The sequence below is a fragment of the Leptopilina boulardi genome, unplaced genomic scaffold, assembly GCF_019393585.1.
Source record: "Leptopilina boulardi isolate dan_hultmark-lab unplaced genomic scaffold, ZJU_Lbou_2.1 LbouV2_165, whole genome shotgun sequence".
NCBI lineage: Eukaryota > Metazoa > Arthropoda > Insecta > Hymenoptera > Figitidae > Leptopilina > Leptopilina boulardi.
Window position 1 is genome coordinate 2,613,528 of NW_026137713.1, and position 16,836 is coordinate 2,630,363.

At 25.7% G+C, this 16,836-nt stretch overlaps 2 protein-coding genes across 14 annotated transcripts in view; one reads left to right on the forward strand and one right to left on the reverse strand.

Moving 5' to 3' along the window:
- LOC127277346 (argininosuccinate synthase) lies at positions 1 to 6,391 on the forward strand. Its single transcript, XM_051298428.1, has 7 exons — positions 1 to 182; positions 346 to 414; positions 522 to 767; positions 873 to 1,018; positions 1,167 to 1,570; positions 1,663 to 1,764; positions 1,857 to 6,391. The coding sequence occupies exons 1-7, from the start codon at positions 18 to 20 to the stop codon at positions 2,024 to 2,026; spliced, it is 1,302 nt and encodes a 433-aa protein (XP_051154385.1). The 5' UTR covers positions 1 to 17; the 3' UTR covers positions 2,027 to 6,391.
- Positions 6,333 to 16,836, reverse strand: part of LOC127277344 (bromodomain-containing protein 4-like) — a 25,167-nt gene continuing 14,663 nt past the window's right edge. For 11 of the 13 annotated variants that reach the window (XM_051298416.1, XM_051298413.1, XM_051298419.1 and 8 more), the window contains 8 exons: positions 12,828 to 12,922; positions 12,129 to 12,246; positions 10,035 to 10,502; positions 9,219 to 9,809; positions 8,574 to 8,722; positions 8,256 to 8,405; positions 7,525 to 7,821; positions 6,333 to 7,141 (listed from right to left, as the gene is read on the reverse strand). In XM_051298416.1, coding sequence (XP_051154373.1) covers positions 7,076 to 7,141; positions 7,525 to 7,821; positions 8,256 to 8,405; positions 8,574 to 8,722; positions 9,219 to 9,809; positions 10,035 to 10,502; positions 12,129 to 12,246; positions 12,828 to 12,922 — 1,934 coding nt within the window. In that variant the 3' untranslated portion in view covers positions 6,333 to 7,075. The remainder of the gene's footprint in view (positions 7,142 to 7,524; positions 7,822 to 8,255; positions 8,406 to 8,573; positions 8,723 to 9,218; positions 9,810 to 10,034; positions 10,503 to 12,128; positions 12,247 to 12,827; positions 12,923 to 16,836) is intronic. The other 2 variants (XM_051298414.1, XM_051298415.1) reach the window with 2 other exon arrangements.

Genomic DNA, 16,836 nt, shown 5'->3' on the forward strand with positions numbered 1-16,836 from the left:
CACTGTATTTTTCTCGTATGATTATTATATTTTGCAAAAAGTTGATTCAATTTGAGTTTACTAATTTTGTTATTATGTCGGAATTAAAAAAGAAAATTATTTTGGCTTACAGTGGTGGTTTAGATACTTCTTGCATTTTAAAATGGTTAATTGATAAAGGATACGAAGTAATTGTTTACGTGGTAAGCACAATAAATAATTTAGCGATTTTCAAAAATTGCAATTAGATTTTCGGTTTTGATTATAAATAATTTAAAATCAAAATTATTAAAAGAATAATATTTAATTTAATATTTATTTTAATTGTGCATTTTCAGAAAATCAATTAACAAATTTAATTTATAGGCTAATATTGGTCAAGAAGATGATTTTGATGCTGTTAGAGAAAAGGCAAATAATATAGGTGCTTCGAAGGTATTTTTTTAAATTTGAAAAAAATATTTTGCTTCCTCATTAGGGAAAAGATTTTATTTAATTAATTTTTTTTTAATGTATAACAACATCGATGGAATATTTTAAAGGTGATTATTGAAGATTTAAAAGAAAAATTCATCATTTCTTATGTATGGCCATTGATAAAATGTGGATTATTATACGAAGGAAGATATTTGCTAGGAACATCATTGGCACGTCCTTGTATTAGCGAAGGGTTAATTAATGTAGCGAAAAAAGAAAATGCGAAAATTATTTCTCATGGAGCAACTGGCAAAGGAAACGATCAAATTCGATTTGAACTTAGTTGTTATACACTTTATCCAGAAGTGCAGGTTATTTTTTTTTTAATTTATTGATTTTAAACAAAAAAACCAAATAAAAGAGAAAATTTTAATTTATTTTATTTTTTCAAACAATTTAAAATGAATTAAAAAAAGATAATTGCCCCATGGAGAGAAGCGGAATTTTTTGATAGATTTCAAGGAAGATCTGATTTATTGAAATATGCTGAAAAAAATGGAATTCCAGTATCAGCAACACCTAAAGATCCGTGGAGTATGGATGCAAATCTTTTGCATATTAGGTATTTTTTTATATTAATGAAATTTATAAATTTTATCCTACACTTCTTTTATTTTCTGTATTTCTATTTTATTTTTGAATTTTCTTCTTTTTATAAATTTTTTATTAAAAAAATTATTTATGATTTTGAAAGTGTTGATTTTTTTCAGCTATGAATCAGGAATTCTTGAAAATCCGAATAATTCTGCTCCAAAAAATTTGTATAAATTGACAAAAGATCAAATTGATGCTTCTGATAAATTTCAAGATATAGAAATTAATTTCCTTAAAGGAGTTCCTAATTTTATTAAGGATTGTGAAAGAAATGAAATTTTTAGTGGACCATTGAAAATTATGGAAATTCTTAATAAATTCGGTGGTAATCATGGAATTGGAAGAATTGATATTGTTGAAAATAGATATATTGGATTGAAGTCAAGAGGAATTTATGAATCACCGGGAGCTAAAATTCTTCACGAGGCGCATAAAGATTTGGAAATTTTTCTACTGGATAAAGAAATCCTGAGACTTAAATTTTATCTTTCTGATAAAATGTCAGATTACGTTTACAATGGTTAGTTTAAATGAATTTAAAAATATGACAATAATAATTTCACTTTATTTAATTTTTTCTTTTAATTTTATTTGAATAAAATAAAATTCTAGGTTTTTGGTTCTCACCTGAATGCGATTTTGTTAAAACTTGTTTGGAAACATCTCAAGAATATGTTAATGGAACGGTTCGAGTTCGTCTTTATAAAGGAAATGGTTCGTGTTTCAGTGATTAAATTTTATTTATAAAATTTTGTTTTAACGCATAAAAAATAGAAATAATTTAAAGAAAAAAAAATCAATTACAGTCATCATAATGGGACGTTCAAGTGAAATTTCACTTTACAACGAAAGTCTTGTTTCAATGGATATAAAGGGAGATTTTCAACCAGAAGATGCTGGAGGATTTATTCGAATACAAGCGGTGAGATTAAAAGAATATCAAAGATTTAAGCTTCAACAACAAAAAAAATCTTAAAAATTAATTTAAAGAGAAACTTTTTTTTTTTTTTTGTTTAAAAGAAACAACAATTTCACTATCTTACTCTCTTTTATTCAACTTAATATAATAATTCAAAATAACTTATATATCTTAAATTATATAATATATAGGTATATAAATTGAACTTAAAATAATAAGAAAGATGAATAAATAATTAGGGAATATTTATGAAAGGTTTTTTTTTTAAATTAAACCTACCACAATTACTTTCAATTAGTTATTAATAGTTCAACCTTCGAAGGTAATAAGCATATTTCTGGATGTTATAATAATATATATATATGTATATAATATATATATATATATATACGACAATATATAATTATATATTATATAATATGTGTTACCTTGTTAATTTTTAATAGTATACACAGTGAATCTCACACATTCATTTCTTGTTTCACATACATATTTTTTTCTATTGTTTTTGTTTTTATAATTTTTTCTTAACTCGAAGGAAAACTAGATGTGAGATAAATTCGCACTCGGCACTCGTTTTTTTTCTATATAATATGGATGACTTTTTTATTTCACAAAAAAGACAAATCCCTTTTTTATTGTACATAATAATTTGTAAAAACTGCAAATTAGGGAAGGTAAAATATACATTAGGGGATTTTTTCTTCTTCTTTTATATAATAATTGCTTCTGATTGACAAAATTTTTTGTCCTGTCCTTTTGTTAACTTTATATATTATATATAAATCTAATGTTATACATATTTATTTTATTTATCATAGAGTATCGGCAAATACATTTATTAGTGGTTTTTTTATTAATTATTTTATTACTAAGTAAAAGGAAAATTGTTTTTTTCAAAAATTTACTGAAGCAAAATTTTACTCTATAGAAATTTAAATATAAACTAATTAATACACTCTCAAAATTAATGAGCGTTGTTTATGTAAATTTTCGAAATAATAATTGTCAACAAAATAAAAAAAAACTGTTATCAACAAAATTTAAAAATTTTTAAATCTGATAGAAAAAGGAATTGGGATAAAGAATCAAAAAAAGGAGGCAAATAAAAATGAAAAAATAGGTAAAGAAATAAATAACTAGAAATTATTATAAAAGAATCTCGTAATTCTATGGAAAATGTAAAAATTTGAAACAAAACATATTTTTTTAAATTAAGATTTGAAATTAAATATTGCAAATTAGGAATGGATGTAAGGATCAAGAAAGGATAAAAGAAAGCCCAAATTTTTGGGAAATTGATAAATACGCAGTGAAAAAAAAACACTCGTCCTTTTACTTAACAACATCGAGGGTCTATTTATTTATTCTTTTTTTTTAGCCATTTATTTAAAATTATTATTATTTATGTACAACCATTTTTTTTAACGTTCGTTTAGTTAGTATTATAATAAGTATATATAATAGTATAATAGTAGTAATAAGTTTTTTGTTTTATTTTTTTTCTTTTCTGCTAAAATTGAAATGTGCCATTGGAAAATGATGTGCGCCCGTGGAACTTATTATAAAAAATTACTTCTGTTTTTTCATACAATGGAGTGATTTTGGTGTTACTTATATACGCGTTACATAATTACGATTATCGTCGTTTCAATTTTTTTTTCTTTAAATCTAAACTTAGGCTTGAGATCTCGTAGCTTACACAATCCGTCTTTCGGCCTCTCTTAAATATTACAAACCTTATCACAATACAATAGAGGTGTGTCTGTTTTGTTGTTTTTTATATTCTTTATACAAGGGTTTTATCTTAAGGACTGTGTGTTTAATTGCTGCCAATGATTTTTACCTTTTTTTTTTAATATTTACATTTATAAACCACATATTTTATACACTCTACCTATTACACTTACACACTTGATTATTCACAGCATTATTCTATTTTTTTCTTTTTAAAAAAAAGAGATGAAATTGTTAGTTTTTATTATTAAAAACCAAAAATGCGAGTTTAACACGAGTTATTATTTTTCTCGTCTTTTTAAAAAATATTTTCCTTTTTAAAAGCTACAATAATAATTTAATTGATATAATTTTATTTTTAAAAAAACAGAAAACCAAAATTTCTTTGTAGTAAAAAAAAATGTTTAGTAATTTATTCTTGAGAATCAAATAGAAATAATAAATCCCTCGATGGGAAAATTATTAGAATTATCACGTGAAATGAATAAACTTTTATAAATTAGCTATAACAATTTATTGGAAAGACATGAAAATTCAGTTAGAAAATTTAATATACACAACTGAATTTTTTTTTTTCAAAAAATATATTGTGAAAATTCTTAAAAAAACCCATCGAGAAGCTCATTGAAATCTCTAATTTAATTTTTTTCACATTTGACTATAACTATATATGGAAGAAAGATAAAGAGATATTTTCCAAAGATTTCCTTTGATTCTCGAATTTTTTTTTTTTTATCGAATAGTATTCGAATTTCAAAGTATTCAAAGAATATAGAAATAACTTTTCTCAATTTTATTTTTTAAAAAATTATTAAAAATCTTGTCGACAAGTTTGTCCTTAAAAAAAAAATAAAAAATTAAAATTTTTTCTTTTTGACAATTGTAAAAAAATGTAATGACATTCAAAGTTAAAACGTAATAAAGAAAAATCGATGTAAAAAAAATATTTTTAGCAAAAAAAAAATACGTCAGGGAATAAAAAAATAAAAATGTATATAAAAAACGAATTAAAAAAGAAAAATGCAACTTTTTTTTTAAAAAAGTAAATTTATTTTTGATTTTGAGCTTCAAATACTATTCGGGTAACGAAATAACGAAACAAATAACAAACTATTTGTTACGTTCATTGTTTTTTTTTTTTAAAGATAGAATTTTTCGTTAACAAAACGAAAAAAATTGATTTGCACCTCCATGTTCGCAATTTTACTTGTTCTCAAAAAATGACTAATTTTCCTTTTCATAGAATTTCTTTCTCTCATTTATATTATTTAAATATAAACTTTTGATCTAAATATATCTAAATATAACAACTACAATATGATCATAACTGATTTACGTCGGCAAAGAAAAAAAAAACACGCGTTTTTCATCCATTCTGCGCTATTTTCTATAAATTATATTGAAGTAATCATTATAAACATCAATAATGCTTCGAGTAAATTTTTTTTTTCGTTATTCAATTTGTTTTAATTAAAATAATTATTGTTATTAAAAAAAGACGAAATTAATTTTAAAAAAATTAGTTAATTACCTAAATACACTTAGAAATTTGTGCTATATATATTTTCTTTTTCTCGAATTGATTTTTGAGAACGAAACCTTGGTGAAAAAAAGAGAAAAAAGGATAATTAATATTTTTTTTTCACCAGGGAAGACGAGGAGAGTAAATTAGCTACAAAAGGACCAGGACTTATTTTTTGTTTTGTTTCAATAATTTAATTATTAATAGCAATCAATCGAAGCTCATATATAAATTAACTCTGCCTCTTGCGCTCTTACAATTATTATTATGTTTAGAAAATTTCGAGTAACACACTCTTGAAATAAAAATTCATCATTTTTCATGTCTCTCTCTCTTCCATTGAAAACAAAATTTACATCATTTCACAAAAAACTTATTTTTTAATTTTCATATTTTATATATATATAGTCTTTTTGTACCCTTTATTTATTTTTCGTCCAATTTATTTTGCGCCCATTTTTTCTTGATTGCCGAAAAAATATACATTATTATTATATTGCCCCTTCGAAACGATGCGAAGAAAGTTGATCATTTTTTCTTAGCCACTTGGAGAGATTTGGGGGTGGGGAAGTGGAAGAAAATTTGCGTTATTTTTCTTCACGGGTATTTTTTTCCATTTCAAGAATCTCCAAAATGTAAAGGTCTTGATTCTCAAATTTTATAAAAATCGATGCATCCACATCGATAATATTTTCGACGCATGTAAACTTGAAAATAGGAACATACGTCTGGTAAATTCGTAGCCGACAGAGGATTTCTTTTTTTATGCTTATTTAATAATTGACGACTTTTTTCAGTATATAGCAAATCGCGCGTTTTTTTTTAAATTTATTTCGGAATAAGAAAACCGAGTAAATAACAAACGTCCACGATTTTTTTTTTTTTTAAGTTCACAAGGAAAAAAAAAATTTTTTTTCTTCCATTTATTTCGTGCACATTTTTGTACACATTTGGACTTAGGTTTTTCTTTTCGCTGAACTATCACGATTTTCACGATTACGTTGATTTTTTTTTCTTTATACAAATTAGTCGAATTCGTAATCGAGAATTGATTAATCGTTCAAAAAATATAATGATCCACAATATATATTTATATAGAGCTAGTTATTATTAATAATAGATAATTATTGGCAAAAAAAAGAAAAAAAAAAAAAAAAAAACAATGTAAATCCCTACCAACAATCAATGACTGAAAGTGGAAAAATATAAAACTTAACTAAATGTACACAGCTCTTACAACCCTTTTTCACGACACACGAAAATCACAATTATTCATATATCTCTTTCTCGCACGCAAACGCATCACTTTTTTCAGTAGGTGCGTTCGTCTTATTTCATTTCCAAATTTACATAAAGTACATACTTATGAAAATCGGAAAATTATTTTTAACATAATTTGTAGCAATATCTCGAAGTATCTGTAGGTATTGTTTCGTTTTTTTTTAATCTACTATGGTCACAATTGTGTCCAAAAAAAAAAAAAAAATTGTTTACACGCAGATTCCTCGCGTCATTGTGAGACAATTTTTTTTCTAATTAAGTGTCTTTTTTGTTATTCTCGAGTCGAATAACACTTCACCATTCTTTTTTTTTTGGGGAATTTATTTTCCTTTTTTTTTGCACCACCATCATCGCGCTAGAGCACTGATCAAATTTTGTATCGAATCAGTTTTTTAATTATTATTATTATTTTAACATCACTAGTCATTAATTATTAACAGTATATATTAAACACGATTCTGTGGTATCGTCCAACTTTGAATTTTTATGTGAAACGTCTCTCGCCAAATCCTGCCTGGCTTCCGAGGCTCCAACAATATTGTGAGCAGCAGCATTTTATAATAACATTATAATGAATTCTCGAACGCAGTCATCAAATCACTTTGCATGTTCATGTCGATTTGGCCCGCCATCTGAAATAACAAATTTACCTAGTTTTTGGACGAGTCCCCCTTCTGATTTTTTTTAAATCCTTTCACAAGCGACAAAAAAAGCAGGTCGCTTTATTTTTAAAAAAAATGATCTATCGATTGCATAAGAAAATGTACAAAAGAGAAAAATTCTCTAATATTTATTTTTAACTACAATTTTATTTTCCCTTTCTTGATTTTGTTTGTCATTACCACTTTTTTTCCATGCATTTGTCAGTTTACTATTTATATACGAAAAATAGAAATAAAAGAAAACGACAAGAATGATAATTTAAAAAAAAATTAAATTTCATTTTTTTCTATTAAATTATTTCATTGTTCTTGATTGAAAAAAAAAGAATAATAATAATAATTTTAAAACTCACCGCTTCTCGACGTCGACGTTCTTGTTCGCGTAGCCTCTGTCGTTCTCTCTCGGCCGCTGAACGATCCTGACCAGAAGAATGACTTGGACTATTACTGTCATCTGTCGATGTTCTAATATCCTCAGCTCTCGATGGTGGTGTAAGTACCGCACTTTGATGATCTACCGATTTTCTTCCCTTCTCCATAGCGTCCTCCTCCTCTCTTTCTTTTCTCTTTTCATTTTCCTTACGAATTCTCTCACGTTCTGCCTGTTCCTTCTGCTGTCTTCTCTCCTGTTGTTCAATTAATGCTCTTGCCTGTTAATTGTCAATTTTTTGTTGTTTACATATAAAAATTAAATTTCAAAAACATGAACAAAAATAAAAAAAAAGCATTTTTTTTAAATTGCAATTAAAATTTTCAATGAGAAAAATGAAAAACAAAAATAAAGTAATTTTTACTACTTCTAAAGTAGGAATTTCTGCGCATTTCTAGCAACTTTTACTCCGGAAATAGTAGTTTTTACTATATTTCCGAAATAAAATTTGCCAGAAATGCACAGAAGTTTCGGATACTTCAGATTTTACTTTGTAAATAGTAAAAATTACTTTATATTTTTTTCCATATTGAAAATTAAATAAAATAATTTAAGATTTGATTTAAAAAAATTATTTCTTAAATTAGGTATTCAATTATAAAATTGCAAAAAAAAAATTCCTTTTATTTTAAGAATGAAGAAAAAAATAATTACCCTGTCGTTCTTTTCTTTTGCTTGTTTTTTGAATTGATTGAAAGTATCAGCTGCTGTTGCTGCATTCATAATGCCTCGACCAGCAGTTGATTGTGGACTTGATGATTGTGCTAATGATGACCACGCGGTTTGAAGCTTCTGCTCCACAGTCTTTTTAAAAAATAAATCAATTTTCTCAATTAATAACAAAAAATCTTTGAAACTAATAATAAAAAAGAATTGTAAAAAAAATTTGTTTTTTAAAATTATTTACTCATGAAATAATAAATTAATTTTCCTAATTTCTTTTTTTAATTCCTTCCAATTTTCTAAACATACCTTAGATTTAAATGCCGATGCAAAATTAGAGGCAGAATTTTTCGAATCAGGAGGACTCATTCTTTTTTCCGTGGACATTTTTTGAGAACTCGAATGATTACTCATTGGCGGTAATCCCAATGCTGCCATGTCTGAAAAAAAACCTCCCACTAGAGGACCAGCATCATAAAGAGAATTAGTAAGCAGTTAGCATATTGTGATTGATATACATGGAAAAAAACACTACGTGCAAAAAAGCGTTAATTTTTTTAGTTTTGTAAAATTGTTAATACACTTTCCTTTACCAAATTTTCCCTTATCTTAATTATTAATTATTTTTATTTTTAAATCTCTATTTATTGAAATTAATAATTAAAAATTCAAACGAAAAATTCTACTGAATGTAAATTTGGTTAAACGAAACATTTCTTAAGTGAATATTCAATTAAAGAACAATTATGCTTAAATTGAAATTCAATTGAATATAAATTCTATTAAACGAATTCTAAAGCAAATAAATTCTAATTATTACAAAAAAAAAAGAAAAAAAGTTCTAGATATTATTTGTCAGTTAACCGAACTAGGAAAGGGAATCTTTTTTTCAAGCGCTAATAAAAGAAAAAAATATTTTAAAAAATTAAACAAAAAAAAGCAATACGAACTCACCGTCTATTTTCGGATGCATTTGCGGTTGATTCATCGGCAACGATGACCTCTCTTCTTTTCTCACTGGCAACTGTGATATTTGCATTGGCAAACTTGTATTAAGCGGTGTGATAGGATCAAAAATTGATGCCACCATACCGGACATATTCATACCAGCAAAACCAGTAATGCCATTATTATTTAACATATTTGATGGTGAATTTTCACGTTTCATATTTGAAAATCCATTGGAACTATGTTGTGTGATTGACATTGAATGTGAATTTTGTAATGCTGCCGCTGCCGCCGCTGCTGCTGCTGCACCACTACTTTGATTAAGAAGATTGTCAAGTTGATTTTGCATTGACATTTGTGCAGCGAGTCCCTGTTGTAAATTTAAACTCAAACCACTCATACTCATATTACCCATACCCATATTTGGTGGCATACTTGTCGTTAACATATTCATTGCTGGTTGTTTAATATCGGGTGGTAGAAAATTTAATAAATTATTTGTCGAGCCATGTGATGTTTGTATCATTGGTATATGGGGTTCCTTCTTCAGTGCCAAGAGAGCTTGATCCAAACTTGTTTGCGTTGTAGGCACCGTTACTATAATTTTTTTTTTTTTTTTTTTTTTTGCAAAAAAAGAAAAGCAAAATTTTCAATTAATAATTAATAAAGTAATAATAATAGTAAGTCTCTAATTAATAAATTTCTCCAGTTAATTAACATTTTAAATTAGTTAACAATGAAGAATAATTATCGACGAATAAAAAATTTTTAATTAAAACCAAAAATTAATTAAAATATAATTTTTGAGGAACTGATAACTACCTAGAGTATTGTATGGCTGCAGAAGATCCTGAGTTTGATTGAGGGCAATTGAATCCGCGGTTATTGTGGGAGTTGTTGGATTTGGGAAGGTATTAACAACTGTTGTTTGAGGCTGAAGAACAGGCGATATGATTAATGAAGAAGGTGCCACCACTGTACTTGTGGTTGAATTATTTATATTCGTTGATGTAACACTTGGCGGTGGTGTTGGAACCGATAACGAACAAGTTGTATTTGTATTAACAGCCGGAGGTGCCGGTTGTTGTTGTTGTTGTTGTTGTGGTGGTGGTGGTTGTGGTGGAGGAGGTGCTGGTGGTGGCGGTGTTGGTTTTTTAATTGGAGCAGCAGTGGCCAAAGCAACTGGACGGGCAGGTTGAGCTGGCATTGAACTATGACTCGCTATTGGCATTGTCTGTCCAACTGTCACCGGTGGAACTGCAATTGATTGTTGCGGAGGAGGAGCTGCACCTACAGGAATTTTCTTTCAGTATCGAATTTCAACTCATTAAACAAATAAAAAATAATTTTAAAAAAATAGAATATAAAATAAAATAGTAAATAAAATAAAAACCAAATTTAGTTTTCGTTATTTTTGATTATCTAAATAATAAAAAATAAAGCTCTTTTAATTAATTATACAATAAATTCATGGCTACGATTGGTCTATTTTATCGTTTCTACTTAAAAAGAGAAAAATATAAAAAAAAAATTTATGAAAAAGTTAATAATTGTTATCAAAAAAGAGAATTTTTTATTCGAAAATGAAATTTAGGTTTAAATATAAATAAGTCAAAACAATATTTTTAAACAAATTGTAATATTTATTTTTGACAAAAAAGAAATTATTTTATTTAAATTACAATTTGAAATTAAAAAAAAAATAGATAACGAGAGTTAAAAAAAAGTAATGAAAGACGGCTGTAAAAATGTGGGGATTAAATAAAAAAGAGAAATTTGTAAAAAAATAACGAAGCCGTTTTCTAGAAATAAAATTTTAAACAAAATTTTACTTAATAAATAAAAGGTAGTATTAATAAAGATTTTACTCTAAAAGTAGTTTCCAAAAAAATGTATTTAACAAATTTCAATATACAGCAGTATTGAAGTATTCAAATGTAAAATACAAAAATTCATCTACAACACATTTAAATATGTAAATCTTATTTAAATATTAAACCATGTATATATATATATATATATATATATATATATATATATATATATATATAGACCCTTCTCTCCTGCAAAATTGTTATACAATATTATTTTATTGGATTTTAATTGAACTACTTACGACCAATTTATAACCCTGAATTAATTGTACAATTCGGAAATTTTGATATGAGGAAAATTAATTTAATTAAAAAAAGAACTCGGCAGAAGAAATTTTAAAAAAATGGGGAAAAATAATAATTGTGAATTAACAATTTTATAATTATAGGAGAAAAGCATTTTAACATTCGTATATGTATTATGAAAAAAATAAAGTTAATTTAAAAAAAAAGTCGCCTGGCGACCTAAGAATAAATATTTTTTTAATAATGTTTCTAAAGTAATAATTTGATCTAAAGATTTTTTTCTATCTTATATTCTATAAACGACTAAAGAATGATAAAAAAATTGTTCTCTCACTCTAAATATTCGAAAAGTAGAAATTTTAAAACATCCTACAATCACAAATTTGATTTGTCCATATTAATTATATATTATTATGATAAATAATCATTTTATTTTGTGATGTCTAACGAAATAAAAATTGCAAAATTAAATTTCAGTGAATTTACTACATATGAATTAATTTAATTTAAATAAATTTAATTAAAATAGATTTAGTGAATTTTCATTTCATTAAAATTTAATAAATAAAAATTGACTTATAAATAAATATTGTCAATTGTTTCTCGATAAAAATAATATTAAAATATGACTCAAAGAATTTCGTGTTTTTTTTTTAAAGAATAAAATCATCACAGTTTTGTGAGAATGAGAATCTTTAAAAAAAAAGAAGAGTTCACTGCTCGTTAGACATCACTTTCTGCAACCTATCGATTTTCTTCTTCCGAGCCCTGGGAATGTCTACAAACTATTTCGTACCTTGTTCAGCTGGAATATTATTTGCCTGTGTGATTGTTGATTTTGCCGCTGGTCCCGTGGAATTAGTTGCTGGTTGATTATTCATTAGAAGACCACCGGTATGATTTAAATTAGTCGCCTATAAATTTTCATCATTAAATAATCACTGTTTCAATTGAAAAAATAATTTATATCTAACCAAAGGTGTTTAAAAAAAAATTATGAAATCAACTTTAAATCATTTTCAAAAAAACAAACAAAAAAAATAAAAAAAAAACTTTTTTAAAAATATAATGTTTCTATTGTTTTTCATTATTATATTTAACTTTTCTGTGCGATTTTTTTTTCTCAAATTTTTTCTAATCTGACACAACTGAAAGAAATTGATTATTAAATTTTACAGTATTTTTCGATTTAGAGAAAAATCAAATTTTTAAAATAAAGAAAATACTCAATTCTAGAAAAAATATTTGAGGCTTTTTTAAAAATAAAATGTTATTTCCCCCTAAAAGTTAAATTAATTAGTTAATAAATAAATTCTTAAAAATGTTCTATTATGAAAAATTTGTCTTTATTCCCCTTGAATCCTAAAATAAAATAGAACCTCGAATAAATTGGAGTTTAATATAAAATAAATAAATTTTTAATGAAAAAAAGGCTGAAATTGAATAAAATTTGACAATAAATTTCTTTCAGTCTAAAAAAAAATGGCATTCTCACCGGTGGTACCACAGTTGATGCGGCTGTCATTGGTGGTCCAGGTGGTATTGTAGCCTTTTTGGTTTTCTTTCGTGGCGGTCGATTCGATGAATTGCCTGAAATTGAACGTAATTTTGCGTCTAACCGAAAGTGCAAAGCAAAAAAAAAATAATTTCGTTTTTTTTACACAAATCACTTTAAAAAGTGGAGCTAGTGAAATAACCAACAGTGCAGAGAGAGAGACAGAGAAAAAGAGAGGATACCAGCCATATGAAAAATACATTTTGTTTTATGTTTAATTATTATAAAAAAATATATATATAAAATTTCGATGATCGCAAAATTAAACAACATTTGCCAATTTATTTTCTAATAGATTTTTATTCATATACTTATATTATAATTGTATCACTGTGTACAACAATGTTAATTTAAATATCTCAATTGTATGCCTTTTTTGTGGACTTTCATTTCACGTTTCTTTCTTTTTTTTCTTTTTGTTTCATTGTTTTTTTTTCTTCTTTTTTATATTAAAAAATCTTAATGCGCAGAACAATTCACCCATTCTACATAAAAGTCATTCAATCTCAAATAATATTTATATATATATATATATATATATATGCCGAATATGCCAATAAAACATATACACACACACTCTCACTTGGACAAGTCCCACAGACAAAAAAAAAAATGTTTCTGCGAAGAAGTTGATTCGTTTGCACATTTATATTATTATAATGTGCAAAACGATCAACAAGCGTTCGTCTCCAAAAAAAATTTATTTTATATTTTTCATCCCTTCACAAATATTCTAATATTGATGCTGATGATGATAATAATAATAATTAATAATAATAAGAATAATAATAAGAATAATCATATGAATAATAATAATAAGAAGAAGAAGAATAAAACGCGATGAGAATCGTGTAATGATTGATGATGATAAATGATGATTACAAAAAAACGTTGACAACAAAACCATCAAACTTGCAAAATTTATCTCGTAGAATCAAAATTAATTGTATGTCTTATTAAATGGTAAATAAAATCAAGTGTACAATAAAAATTCATGAAAAACCTAAATTTTAATTTGAGTCGTAGTTAGCACATTATTGAGATCGGTGGCAAGAATCTCCTGCTCGGTGTCTTTGTTTTATTTTAAATTATTTCCTATTTTTCAAATTTTTAATTTGAAAAAAGGAAATTTTACAAAAAGAGAGAGTAAGAGAGAGAGAGAGAGAGAGAGAGAGAGAGACAAAGAGAGAGATTTAAAAAATGGAAGTATGAAAAATTCGGCGGACTATATTCTTTTTTTATCTCTATTTAAACATCGAGAAGGAGTTCCAGCGTTATCCTTAAACTTATATAATATAATCGAGCTGGACCACCATTTTGTGAGCCAACCTCGACTCCGAAAAAGACTACTCGGAGTAATTATGTTTATTTATTTTGTCTGTTTTTTGTTTTTAAATCTACAATAAACACGTCGTTTACATCCTTTTAAACACACAAAGTGTCAGTAAGAAAGGATTTTTTTTTAAATTTTTTTTGTTTTTTTTTTTTTTTTTATTACGAATAATGCAATTTAAAAAAGTTTTGCGTTTAACGTTTTACCACCTTTTTTTTCTCTTCTGTTTTTCTCACGAGTATAACTTATCGCTAGAATTAATATTTTTTTTATGATATATTAGTCTTCACTATGTACAAAAAATGCTTATGCTGTCTCGGGGTACGTTTTTTTTTTCGTTAGATTCGCACAAAACAGATGGAACGCGTACGAAAAATGTAGACATAAGATATTATTGTGTGAGTATAAATAAGGAAGTATGTATAATATATATAATATTTATAATTTTTTTCATTTATATATATATATTTTTTTTATTATTTATATTTAATAAAATATTTAGGTCGTTAGATCTGTTTTGCGATCGATCGGCAGATGACGATCTTTAGGAGGAAGAATTTAGTGAGAAAAAAAAAAATTGGGGAGGGCAAGAGAGGAAGAGGAATTAGAAGAACTTGGTATAAATGTTACGCGTTATTTTTTTTATATAAAAAGGAGATGAAAAAAATTTTGGAAGGCAAAAATTTGTAAATTATTATAAAAAATGCCCTTATTTCATCGCGTTTACAAACTATAACAATGATTGTATATCTTACTGGATGCATTTTCTTAAAATGTATATAATATAATCTATCTAATTGAATTTGTTCATTTGTTTAGTGTTCTAGCTAAATTCAATAAAGAATTTTTTCAAGTACACTCCGAGAAATGCTTCGAAAAAAGTCTCTTTTTGTTTGTTTTGTCTTTCCAATCTCCCTCGGGGGCTTTTTTTTCTATATTTTTCCTACATTATGACCGCCAACTAACGTTTTCAGTTTTTTTTTTCTTCTTTAAGTACGTTTTTTTTTTGAGTTTAAAATCGTACGATCATCTATTACCATCGATATACACACCATTTTCTCGTTAAAATACATAAAGTAAAATCACAATTTTATCGACAGTTTTAATTTTTCCTGTTCAGTAAAAAATAAGATGTGAATTTCTTTTTCTTTTTATTCAGAAATAAAAATTATTTTTTATTTAGAATTTAAATTTCTATTTAGAATATAAATTTTTATTTAGAATTTAAATTTCTATTTAGAATACAAATTTTTATTTTAGAATATATGAATGTTTTTTTAGTTAGAATAAGAAAATTTTTCATTAAAAAATTTTTATTGTTACAAATAAAGTTTCTTTGTATTTTTGTGATTTTCGAGTAAATTGTGATATTACTTTTTTTACTACATTTATGACAAATCGAATAATGCCGATCGTTTTACGTCCATAACTTTTGTTTATTTTTTTTCTTTTTTTTTTAATTATTAATATGTACTTTTTTCTTGCTATATATATATATTTATATATAAAGGACTAAATTTACATGATATCTCAACAAAAACCACTATCATGGAGCAGACATTTACAGATAGAAATATAAAAACAAAATATCCCTAAAATTAAACTTTCTTTAAACACGTATAAAAGGCTTCTTAATATGTTTAAATAGGACGGGTTCAAAGAAAATAAAAAAAAAATAAAAAAAAAAAAATCGTCACATACCTAATTCAGCGAATGTCACACGTTTTCATAATTTTTTTTTTTGTTTTTTTTTTAAATCGCAGTAATCGTCGAATCGAGACACACACAAAGTCGAAAAAACAAATCTTTGCTTCGCTTGATCATTATTTATTTATTTATTTTTTCTAACCGATCATTTGGATCAAAGCTTAGCGGAGTGCAAACAATGTGTTTGGAGGCCAGTGCGCTTTGTTAACAAATCGGAAAAAAGATATTTTCTTGCCTTTTTTTTAATTATCATTTTTTTTCTTTCTTTTCCCTTCTTGCTCCGTTAATCAAAAAAATATTGCTCTCTTTCTCCTCTGTTTTTATTCTTTTTCTCTCTCTCTTTTTCTTCATCTTTTTTACTCTCATCCCCATCTAAAAATTAATTCAAGTAACAAACTTTCTTTTGGTCCTACAAGTTTGAAAAGCACCAGGATTATTGAAAATTGAAATAAAAATTTGATTTATTTTTTCAAAATTAAAAGTTAAACTCATTGTTACATGCAGATTAAAAAAATAATGTAGCTAGAGAAAATGCTACATAAATTAAAAAAAGGAATATATATATATATATATAACTGAAAAATGCTACATAAAAATTAAAAAGATGTAACGCATATAATTAATCTTCTTTTTTTTTTAACTAAAAATGGTACATCATCAATCCTGAAAGGATATGAAAAAAAATATTTTTATCGGAGTAGCTCAAGAGGGTTTTTTCTTTCTTTCACTATTTCTTTCTTTTTAAATTCTTTTTTAAACTCCACTTGGAGTACCGTTTTTTTTTTATTTTTCATTATATCTGGATCAGCAGTGACAGTTTTGAATGACTATTAAAAAATAATTGACAAACTGGTCCGAAAAGTTACAACGCGCTAATTTAAAGATCCAGCCACCAATACACATTGTCTG

Bases quoted from the DNA above. Each gene is read 5' to 3' on its own strand.
- LOC127277346 (XM_051298428.1), top strand. From the start codon at position 18: ATGATTATTATATTTTGCAAAAAGTTGATTCAATTTGAGTTTACTAAT. The intron at 768-872 runs GTTATTTTTTTT...AATTAAAAAAAG, and splicing joins CACTTTATCCAGAAGTGCAG to ATAATTGCCCCATGGAGAGA. The intron at 1,571-1,662 runs GTTAGTTTAAAT...ATAAAATTCTAG, and splicing joins GTCAGATTACGTTTACAATG to GTTTTTGGTTCTCACCTGAA.